General features: G+C 37.9%; 1 gene segment (V, D, J or C); it reads right to left on the reverse strand.

Moving 5' to 3' along the window:
- Nucleotides 1-9,627: 9,627 nt before the first annotated feature.
- On the reverse strand, nucleotides 9,628-10,122 carry LOC102911870 (immunoglobulin kappa variable 1-9-like). The segment is given in 2 exon segments: nucleotides 9,628-9,950; nucleotides 10,074-10,122. Coding segments are annotated over 2 exon segments (372 nt in total).
- Nucleotides 10,123-12,636: the final 2,514 nt, after the last annotated feature.

The raw sequence follows: 12,636 nt of genomic DNA on the forward strand, positions 1-12,636 counted from the left end.
GACTGAGGTCTTATGAGCCAGCCCATGTTAGAGTGCTCTTTGTTGTTCTCGTTTTTCAGGTTTTGTTTAGGCAGCCACATTGGTGAGATATATTAGATGTAGCTTCTGACTTAGACACTTGAGAAATGCTGAGAACAGGAGAAATAATCTTCTTCAGGAAAAGCATACCAATTGGTTATGCAAAAGTAAATGGTCAGCCCTGAAACTGGATAAACATAAGCAACATCATATGGTCTGATCAGATTGTACTTATGTATTTAGGATTACAAAAATATAATATATATATATATATATATATATGTGTGTGTGTGTGTGTGTGTGTGTGTGTGTGTGTGTGTGTGCTTATATTTATATATACATGTCTATGCTTCCACATGTGCATGTGTATATATTATTCCTACATATACACACATACTTGTATATATCTAAACATATATTTATACCCACACATATATACATAGATGTGCTACAACAATTTACAAACTGACCATGAACTTGAAAGAAAGCAAGAAGTATGTAGGAGGGTTTGGAGGGGGAAAGGGAAATGGTCAATGATATAATTATGTTATAATCTCCTACAAATTGATCCTTTTTATTAAATAATGCATTTAAGCTAAACTCTTAATAGCAGGCATGGTTTTCCTTGCAACATTTGCTGAGATAATCTCTAAGAAATGTGATGAAGTAGATTGGCTCCAAATGCTGAGGGAAACTACAATCTTCTTAGGATTTACCCCTTCCACCCACATCGATGCACTGATTCTTTTTTTTTCATTTTTCTTTATTAAGAAATTTTCTACTCACACCATATACTATCCACAGATAACCCCTCCTCTCTCCTCCAACCCCCAATCCCTCCTTCCAAAACCATACCACGTCCCCACATTCCCCAAATCAAGGTGTTCCATGGGGAGTCAGCAGAGCCCAGCACATTGAGCCTAGGCAGGTCCAAGCTCCTTCCCACTGCACCAAGGCTTGATGCACTGATTCTTTACATTTATTTGAGACATGAACCTTGAGTAATAATGCACCAATCCTCCTGGGCTTAAATATTCTTTCTGATACTCTTATCTTAAATACAAGGCCTCTCTAGAGTGATTCTTTTCTCTCAAGTCATTGCCTTGTTTGTCGTAGGGACAAAAATGAACCTCAAGTGTTCATGTATGTTCTCCTCAAATGATTAAGAATGTGTTAAGTGCCCTAAGGTACATTTGGATTGGAATTCTATTAACCGTCAACTCATTAAATATTTATAATCATCCTTGAACCATGCTCCTCACTGAGCTTTAAATTTGAAATGAAGAAATCAACTCTATGATTCATTCTAAGGAATACATCTCAGTTTCTATGTGGGTTGCTAGCTCAATCCTAACTCCACCAAATCCCCAGCCTAACTATTGTATGAATGCCAGCATTCTGTCATGTACCTTTTCATGTTCCTACCCTTCACACCACCCAGGCTCAACAGTCAGATTCATACCTCCCTTCTAGAAGGTGAGGGAAATACATACAATATTTTCTTATCCCTTTTTCATTGAAATCCTTTAGCTGAAAGTTCTCCTGTGTCCCACATTGTCTGCAGCCACTCAGACCCAAGTAAAAACAGAGAGGCTTGTATTAATTAAAACTGCTCAGCCATTAGCTTAGGCTAACTACTGACTAGCTCTTACACTTAAACTCAGCCAATTTTTGTTAATCTATATGTTGCCACGTGTTCTGTGGCATTACCAGTGTGCCATTATATGCTGCTCCTTGGACAGAAGGCTGACATCTCCTGACTCAGCCTTCATCTTCCCAGAATTCTCCTTGTCTGCTTATCCTGCCTATATTTTCTGCCTGGCTAGTGGCCAATCAGCATTTTATTAAACCAGTGTATAAAAGCATTATCCCGCAGCATTTCTCCTTTTCTGTTTAATTAAAAAGGAAGGTTTTAACCTTAACATAGTAAAGCTACATATAAAAAACAAGAATTAGTTACAATATCTAGTCTATTTGTATTTTTAAAATTAAAGAAAATATTCTATTTATCCTATATTTGTGAGTCTAAAATTTTATATCTACTTATCTTTTATCATAACTAAAGAAAATTATAATTATAACTTTCTAGTCTTCAACTACACCAAATACCTCAGAAGGATATAATATTACCTAAGTAAACAGGAAGTGCATTGTAAGCAGCTTCCAAAAATCTAGAAATGACAGAGACAGCTGCCTGCCTAGACAGTTACCCAAAGCTCCTCTGCAACACTGGGGCATCCATCTTCTGATCACAGGCCTAGAATCTCTCAGCTGCTTCTTTATGTGTCCTGTAGAATGTCTGGCACTTTCTTCTGAGAAGCAGGACCCTTAAGGACAATCTTGCCTTTCAAGTTCAGTGGTCACTTTCCTATGGGTCCTGCATGTCCAGTTTATGCAACATATTATCAAACAGTCTACACAAGGGCACGTTTTTTGCCCAGTGCCAAACGTTTCCCACAAAGAAAGCAAACTCCATAATGAGTTTCTTCAACACCCATTATCTTCTCTGAAGTAAATCGGTCTTGCTGGGAGCAGACATGTTTCAATGTCCAGAAAGACAAAGTCTTTAAGACATTTTAAATGCCATATTCTGTAGATCTTTGAAGTGTTTGAAGATTACCTGTCTAATTGAATTATATCTATGTAAACCTAGAAAACTTAACATGACTATAAGTTTGACTATAATAGAAGACTAATTATTAATCTGTACTTCTTATTATTTATTGCAATTTAAATGAGCTGCAGAAACATAATACCTTAAACAAGAGTGGAAATATACATACAGCATAACAAAATTAACTTTAAATTTGTATCAATAAACTAAATCTATAGCAAATTAAAACAAGTGGCTCTTTAAAAGTTGATTCATCTGTCCTTTCATCCTATCAAAACTATATCCTATCCCACATATTTCTTTAGAAAGAGATTGTGTTTATAATCAAACTGATTTGAATAAAAACAAACATTTATAAACAGTATTTTTGAAATTTGGGCAAAGCTTCTCATACTACTTTCTGCTGGTAGGGGCACTGATAATCTTATGGGGATACTGAAAAATTAAGAATTATGGTCAAGTCCTGATTGGAGTAGTCTTTGAGGCTGCATTGTCTCAGCCAGTTGCTTTTAAGCTGTTTTCGATGTTGAGCCATAGCTATCATTAGAGACCTTTCAGGGTCTTGCTTGATCCATCCATATTATCCTGGAAGCAATTCAAAGGTTCTCATCTTCTGTGAAAACAATAGCAGAACCACTTTTCAAAAGCAATGTATCCTTGGACATAAATTTTGAAATTGAGATACCTTTAAAATATACACTTTGATTTAACTCAGCAGTTTTTATAATCAAATAACTTTCCACAGTTAAAAATATCAAAGACAACACAATCTAGATTCTCTGTGTAATATCCATCTTTATGTGGCTTATTTTTATGCTACATTTACTGTATCTTTAAAAGACTACTTTTTAAAACTATTTCTTTTTATAACTGTCTATATTCATTTTCTTCTCTCTTCTAAGCCTACATACATTTTTACACACACTGTAAACCATTTAAAGTCTTATTCCATCTGAAACTGCTTTATTGTGAATCCATTGCTTTAAACCGTAGTGGCTAGTACTGAAGCATGCTAGGAGCCATTCTGTCTGCTGACTCTGCTAGGCAGTGGGTCCATACCTTATCCAGCTGCTTGTAGCTCAGAAACCTCTTCTCTTTTTTTTTGTATTAGCAAAATCTAAATCCACCATGCATCAGCATAGTGTTCAGCTTGGAGATGCCTCTGTGTACCAGTGCCGGATTCCATCATGCTGCAGGTCAAGCCCACATGGTGGGAACCAAGCATAGAGTCACTCACCTACCATAGAGTATCTCAAGCCCGCAGGCTACAGCTGTCCTGAGAGACACACTAGGAAGCTGTTCTTAGCTCCCTTTTAGATTCTTTTTTAAAGCTTTCTTGGCTTTTAGATAGAAACTATTGCCACCATGTCTGGGTGCCAATTGTAGTTGAAGTTTTCCTGGTCCTACCTGGCTCAAAGTCAGGACAAATCTCTCTCACCCACCAGTCCCACAGCTGCTTAGATGCAAATAAACACACAGAGGCTTATATTCATTATAATAGCTTGGCCATTAGCTCAGGCTTATTACTAGCTCTTATACATAAATTTCACCCATTTCTGTTTATCTATATGTTGCCACATGTTCCGTGGCTTTACCTGCGTGCCATTAAATGCTGCTTCCTGGATGGCAGGCTGGCTAATCCTTCCTCTTTCCGGAATTTTCCTTGCCTGCTTATCCCACCTATACTTCATACCTGACTACTGGCCAAGAAGCATTTTATTAAACCAGTGTAGAAAAACATTATCCCACAGCAGAGGAATGCTTAGCTCTTGGTCAGTTTAGCTGAAAAATATCCAATTCTCATGTAGAGTTTGTGGACTCATTGTAAGGTGTGTTTCACCACATTTAAAGTACACAGCTCTGGAGTGATTCTAAAATCCAATAAGATAGCATTTGGCTAAATAATAGGAGTGTCACTGCTGTGCAGGGGGGCACATGTCATCAGTCAGTTCATCATAGTAGACCATTGGGTTCCTCCAAGTTTGCGATCACCAGTGTCTTCTCTCTCCCAGCAAACTTCATAGCATCTTACAGAACTATCAATGCTACCTAGCCATATAATAGCTTCCAGCTCATTTCAACCTTCATTTCTCTATATTGTGCAATCAAAGTACATGGTATCATCATTAATGTGGCTGTATCATCTAGATATTGTGGACAAGAGATAAGCTCTGTATTGTTTGGTGACTTCTGTGTCCCCCCTCACCAACAAATCACAGTGATATAGTCATGCCTGCGTTAGAGTTTTGTATAATAATGTAGCTCTGGGAACAGCATTTTCTAGGTATACCTGATATTGCCATTAAAACATTTTTTAAATTTAATAAATTATATTTTTGTGGGGTACAAGATCTTGTGGTTCCTTCATATCTCTAGCACATTTTATTGGGTTGGTGTCTATAGAGTTTATTTTTTGAATTCTTTGGGTACTCTGAATATCAATCATCTGTCAGATGTACAGCTGACAAAGAATTTTTCCCTTTCCATGAACTAGCTCTTCAGTCAATTGACCGTTCCCTTTGCTCTATAGAAGACTTTTAGTGTGAAAACATCCCATCTGTTAATTGTTGGCCTTATTTCTAGAATGAAATTCAGAACAGAAGATCCAGATTTTAAGTCCATACAGACATATTCAATTCATTCCTGTTTAGAACATTCTCACCTATGTCTGTATGTTGTAGAACATTTGCTAAATTCCACTTCTGGAAATTTCTGAGTCTCTAGAGTTATTTTCAGTCCTTTTGCTGTCTTTAATGCATGTGTAGTTGATTTCAGTGCAATGTGTGAGACAGGATTCTAGTTTCATTCTTCTATATGTGGGTATCCCATCCAATGTTTAATCACTATTTGTTGATATTTGTATTTCATCTTCCTTACAGTTGGAGTGTGTGTGTGTGTGTGTGTGTGTGTGTGTGTGTGTGTGTGTGTGTACGAATGTGTTCACAATATAAAAAGAAACAAAGTGGGTATATTTTTGTGGACTTAAAATCTGGATCTTCTATTCTGTTTCATTGATGTACATGTGTATATTTTTGTCAGCACCATGCTGTTTCTATCATTATTGTTCCCCACTATAAACGAGATTATGTAAAGAAGTGGATACAGTATTATCCTTTATTCTCGGCTTCTATGTAACTTTTAAGATTGTTCCTTTATCCCTAGCTATGAAGAATGACATTGGGATTGGACTGAATCTACAAAGCACTTTTGATGACATGGTAATTCTCACAACATTAATTCTAGACACCAATGAGCATGGGGAATCTTTCAATTTTTTAGTGTTACTACTGTTTCTTTTCTGAAACAGTTAAAGAAAATTTTAAATATCCACTTCGAAGTTCCATTGACAGTTGGTCTTCACGAATGGACCATTTTAACATCTATATCTTTGCATAATTTAAAAATTGCTTCAGGTTAATATTGACTTTTTATTCAGAATTATGTAAAACAATTTCTATTTTTAACATTCATTTTATATTTTGTGGCTTAACATATCCCATCTTTTAAAGATGGTTCCCTGCACTAATGAGAATAATATACATATTATGAGCCTGACAAAAATACATTTTCATTATCCATATATGAGTTCATTGGCATCTAGGGTATTTCCATGCCCTAGCTATTGTGAACTGAGCAACACTGAACACAGATGAGCATGTGCCTCATGGTTGGAAACAGAGTCCTTTGGGCATGTGTCCAGGAGTAGCATAGCTGGGTCCTGTGGTAGATCTAATTCTAGGTTTTTCAGAAACTGCCAAAAGGATTTCCATAATGGCAGTACCAATTGCAACCCCACCAACAGAGTATGATTACTTTCCATGCCCCATGTCCTTACCAGCATTTCATGTCTTTTGTTTTCTTACATAGTCGTTCTGACTGGGGTAAGATAAAATATCAAAGCAGTTTTAATTTGCATTTCTATGATGGCTAAGGATGGTGATTCCTTTTAAAATATCTTGTATCCATTTGCACTTCCTCTGACAATCTTCTGTACAGTTCTATGCTCTACTTTCTAATGGGTTGTTTGTCATCTTGGTATTGGTCTTCATGAGTTCTTTGTATACTATTGTCTTTGTTAGGGTTTCTAATGTAATGATAAACACCATGACCAAAGCAATTTGAGGAGAAAATGGTTTATTTCAACTTACATCTCTCAGATTACAGTCACTGAGGGGATCCATGGCCGAAACTGAAGCAGGGAAGTATCCGGTGTCAGGTGTTTCAGCAGAGGCCACCGAGAAATCTGCTCACTAGCTAGCTCCTCAGAGCTTGCTCAACTTATTTTCTTTTCTTTTTTGTAGGGAGCCTAGCGTTTAATGGCTGAGCCATCTTTCCAGCCCTCATCCTCTTTTCTTATAGCACCCAAGACCACCTGCCCAAGGGTGGCACCACCCATAGTGTCTTGGGCCCTCCCACAATCATCCTTATTCCAGGCAATAGAACACCTTCTTGTCTACAGGCCAGTCTTATGGAGCCATTTTCTCAGTTGTGGTTTCCTTTTCACAGAAAACTCTAGCTTGTATAAAGTAAAGTAGACATAAAACTAGTCAACACAATTCTAGACACTAATCATCTGTCATATCTATAAGTGGTAAATATTTTTGTCATTCTTTAGGTTGCCTCCTTATTCAACTAACAAAATCTCATCCTTGTATTTCTCCACAGGTGTTGCAATATCATTTTCACATTGAAACCTCATTTTCACATAAAAAAAACTTTACAGAATATTTTTGAAAGAATAAATTTACCTGTAATTAATAATTTCTGGATTAAGCCTGAAATTTTCCATTAATTAGTGAATGAATATAATGTAATGTAACCAGCCATGGCATATCTTTCAGAACAAAAAAGAATCAAGGAGTTGATTTCATGCAACAGGAGTCTGAGAAACACCTATGAATTTATTTGAAAGCTTTTAATATCATAAACATTATTACTGTAAACACTGGATTCCTTGGTGCTGTTTTGAAGTTAGAGCTCTATGTCATGAAGTTATAAGCCACCTAACTATGCTGTATTTTGACCTCCTCAGGCAATCCTATATTGTTCCTTGTGTTGCAAATATACAGCCAACTGTGGCTAAGTCATACAATTTTCAGAGTGTTGATTCTTGGGTTTATGTTTAAACTATGTATGTACAAACTTTGAAGTATCCTCAGCACAGTTTAGAAAAATAAAAAGGGTAACTTCGTAGAGCCATCCAGAATATAGAAAATGGGTAATTGCATTAACTATGCAGGAGCCTCTGTGAATTTAATGACTAAATTGATTAAGGGAAAAATGGAGATATAATTCTCTTTTATTTTAATAGAAGAATGGTTTATTGTGATCCATGTTGTAACAAGGCATCAAGGATTTTATTTGGACTTAAAGTGAACTGCAGGACAGGTAAAATGCAACAGAACAGAAGTTACTAATTGAACTTTATTCAATAGATAATTCTAGGAGCTTCTGTTTGTCATCCAGAAGAAGAAGGTGTTTTATGCCCAGGGGTCCAATGTGTATGATTTTCTATTTGGATTGATATGCTTAACTCAATGCACATGTTTTTTCCTGTGATGCATCTGATGGTAATCATATACATGGTAGATCATGCATAAGTGTAAGAAAATAAACAGAACATTTTCCACAAAATGTTAATTTAAGGGCACCATTTACTGTGCAAAGTCAGTTGTAGGCTGGATTGGTTGATGTTCTCTATTTCATCATATCTCTCTCAGTTTACTTAGCCATACTTGAAGGTATTGTGAAGGCATGGGTTGGAATGAGTTGATAGCTCTGTTTGAAGAGTAGTGAGCATGCAGCTTGATGAAGTTCCTCTACTCCCAGTTCTTTCTCTGTCTCCTACTTGCAGTTAAAGATCAAAGCTCTTAGCTACTTCTCCAGGGCCATACCTGTTTGCCTCCTGCCATGCTTCCCACCACACTGGACTTGGACAACATTATAGAACCATCAGGCCCCAATTTCATACTTTCTTTTATAAATTACTTTGGTCATGATGTTTTGTTGTAACAACCGAAAAGTAACCAAGAAACTTGACCTCTGTGTAAGAAGCAAAATAAACAAGCACAAATGGAGGAAATCTTCCTACCTTCCACGCATATAATATGGGAGTTCACATTCTCACTGAGGACCATATGGTCAGGAATCCTCACTTTCATTTAAAAATGGATTCTAGATTATGAGAAAAATCTCTTCCCAGTATGAATTTTTCTGAAATATTTAAGATTTAATTATTTTTTAATTTATTTGTACTGGTGTTTTCCCAGCATATTTGTCCTCGAATCATGTGAGCACAATGCCCTTAAAGGCCAGATGAGGGGCTCATATACACTGGAACTGGAGTTAGAGACAGGAGCTAGCAGTCATCTGTGCTGGGAATCAAACACAAGTCCTCTAAAAGAGAATTCAGTCCTCCTAAAAATTAAACCAGAGATTCTCAACCGTGTGTTGTGATGACTTTTGCAAACCTTATCTCGAAAATTATTTACATTATGATTCATATCAGTAACCAAAGTTACAGGTATAAATTAGCAAGGAAAATTATTTTATGGTTGAGGGGTCAGCACAAATGAGGAACTGTAGTAAAAGGTAGCAGCATTAGGAAGGTGAAAACCACTGCACTAAGTCATCTCTCGAGCCTGATTCCTCAAGATTTTAATGCTATGAAAATTGGACAATTTTCCTGTAGAAATAACTGTTTTGTTGTAAATCAATTTGTACGTGTGTGTGTGTTTGTGTGTGTGTGTGTTGATATCTAAGTTGTATTAATTTTAGCTGTTGCCCAAACTCTGCAACTTAGGATAAGTTATTTTTTTCATGTAAATCATGAGACATATTCTATTTTGAAACCTGGACTAAGTTTTTCTGACAAAAAAAAAAAAATATCAGTTTGACATTTAAATCCTAGCAAAGAGAAACACTCTCAGCACCTGGAGACCCTAGAATAAGCAGTTGGGGCAGCCTAGGCTGTCACTTCTGCTTCCCTTGGTGGTTTATGTTATGACTTGAATCACTGTGGGAGGGTAACTGCTACCCTGCTGACAGTAATAAGTTGCAACATCTTCAGCCTGCAGGCTGCTGATCTTTAGGGAATACTGTGTGCCAGATCCACTGCCACTGAATCTTGATGGAACCCCATCTTCCAAGATATTTGCTCTGTAGATCAGGAGCTTAGGAGGTTTCCCTGGTTTCTGCTGATACCATGCTAAACTACTGTAAATGTCTTCACTTGCCCGGCATGTGATGATGACACTGTCTCCCAGAGATGTAGACAGGAAGGCTGGAGACTGGGTCATCTGGATTTCACATCTGGCACCTAAGAGTGGAAAATTGAAAACAAATTCCCACACAATTAATCCTGTTAGATGAAGATTTCCCCAGAGACCTGGCAGCACTGACCACACTCAGATGAACACATTTCCAATGTTGTCTTCCTTACCTGTAAGCCAGAGCAGTAGCAACCCCAGGAGCTGAGTGGGGACCCTCATGACTGTGCTGTGACTGTGTGAGGCTGACTCCAGCACAGGGTGTGACCTGAATATGAAGAAGTCCTCAGGACAGTGGGCTGTGCTCTGGGCATATGCAAATCAGCAATGACTGGGCACGGTCACAGGCCTGGTCAAACCATTAAGTCATTACAGGTCTGTTATCCTCTTATAATAGAGTACATTTGTAGAGAATGTCCTCCTCTTTGAACAACAAAGAACACAGCAGTCTCTGAGTTGCACATTATTTTGATTTCTGTCATGTTCAATGTACAATTTCCTTGTTATATTTCCCTCTATTCCAGAAGCTTTTAGATAATGTACAGTTCTAGAAAGAACAAATATTTGCAAGGTCCTTTCATAGGTATTTGTAGATGTTATAATATGAATATATTTGGTCCATATAACATTACTTGTATGTATGTTTTCAGGGTTGAACATTTGACACCGAACAATCAATTGCATGCTCTTCTCTGGGTAACACCACCTTTCCTATTTTCAGATTTACTTGGTTCCCTGCAATTCTTTGCTTAGAATTAAGGCATTGTGGACTTTTGCCCATCCAGTTTGGAATATTCTCTAGTGTCTCTCTGTTCAGCTCACATTTGTGTAGTCATGTTGGTGGGCTTCTATAGGCACAGCTTCTGATGTTGCTCAGAGACACAGTCTCATGCAAACTCCCTGATCCTGCGGTTGTTAACATATCCCACTCCATTTTTCAAAATGTTCTCTGAGCCTTAGTTATGGGAACATTTTGTAGATGGATCCATGGGGAATGAGCTCCACAATATACATGTAGCTTCTTGCTCACAATGATTCCCAGAAGTGTAATATGATAATGCTCAGAGACATGGTTACTAAGGAAGGGCAGATTCTCACATAACTAACCCCCATTCTACCTCAAATTCACTTAACCCAGTGAGTGCCTTCAGGTAACTGCACATATACTCTTCTACTGCATGAAGGTCAAGACTGAACAATAGCCATTCATTTGCTGTAATACTTTAGAAATTTAGTACTCTAAATTTGTGTTAGTCATCTAGGATAGGACATGAAGATGAGAAAATGTTCACGCATACTGAGGAAAGTTTTTTTTTACCTACACTTAGATACAACTACTGATATCTCCAAGTAAATTAAGATGCCCATTGGGACTTACACAGGGTCACTTGGCTCGGACTGGGAGGAGGGGACTGGACATGCCTGGACTGAGTCTACCAGGTTGATCTCAGTCCTCGGGGGAGGCTTTGCTCTGGAGCAGGTGGGAATCGGGGGTTTGTTGGGGGGAAGGGGAGGGGGGTGGGTGGGGGAATAAGGGAATCCGTGGCTGATATGTAGAACTGAATTTTATTGTAAAATACAATGAAATGAAATAATTAAAAAAAATAAACAGTTATCAGGTAACCAGCAGAGGGAGACACAATAAACGCAGAAAAAGGCCAAACAGCCAGGCAGTCTACACACCTGACATTCTGATTACTAAAAGCAAATGAACTCAGGGAATGCTGGAGAACAGGGGGAGGAAGGATTGTAGGAGTCAGAGAGGGCAGGACACAAAGAGAACACATCTCAGAGAATCAACTAAGCAGGGCTCATAGGGGCTCAGAGACTAAGCAGCAATCCCAGAGCCTACATGGGTCTGCCAAGCCCTCTACATACATGTTGTGTTTGTTTAGATTGAGGTTTCTGTGGGAGTCCTAACTGTGGGAATGAGAGTGTCTCTGACTGTTTTGCCTGGTCCTGGGACCTTCTACCTTCTACTGGGATGCTTGTCTAGCTGGATATAAGGGTTCGTTCCTAGTCTTTTGCAGCTTGTTATGCCATTTTCAGTTGATATCCCTGGGAGGACTACATTTTTCTAAAAGGAAACAAAGGAGCAGTGGATCTAGGAGAGATTGGAGGGGTGAGAGGGGCATGGGAGGAGAGGAAGAAGGGGAAACTGAGATTGGTGTGTGTGGTTGCAGAGATGAATAAATAAATATAGAAAATAAGACAAATGAACTCAAGCTCATTTGAATAAGATGTTGGAAACTCAGGACAAGAATTTGCAGCTGAGGGCTCTGGACCACAAGTGTTCTCTCGAATTTCACTCATTCCCACCCACATCAGTTACAACAGCCTTAGCATTCCTTCTACAACAGGATGATGGTGTATGAGGGCCTCTCAGCAAACAGGACCAACTGAAGGAAAAGATGAATCACAGTTTATGTCCATCCAACATGCCTCACTTTCCCAAAGTTATTCAGCAACAGAGTCAAGGAACTGATAAATGTGTTCTGGTTAAATTCATCCATTTACTGTTATGTATTGGCCCTATTTATCTCTAATTTGAGGTTATTTTAATTCATTCAGCAAATTTACTAGTATATATTCAGCTGCCTCTTGTTTTATATTTTCATCTTCTCCAAACTTTCATACTCTTGTGTCTTTTTCAATCACTCCAGGGCTCTAACCCCTAGTTAAGAGTAAAAATCTTGTGTGGACTCTGTATACACAGATCATATTTCTATAATTATT

Source organism: Peromyscus maniculatus, chromosome 3, assembly GCF_049852395.1.
Source record: "Peromyscus maniculatus bairdii isolate BWxNUB_F1_BW_parent chromosome 3, HU_Pman_BW_mat_3.1, whole genome shotgun sequence".
Lineage (NCBI taxonomy): Eukaryota > Metazoa > Chordata > Mammalia > Rodentia > Cricetidae > Peromyscus > Peromyscus maniculatus.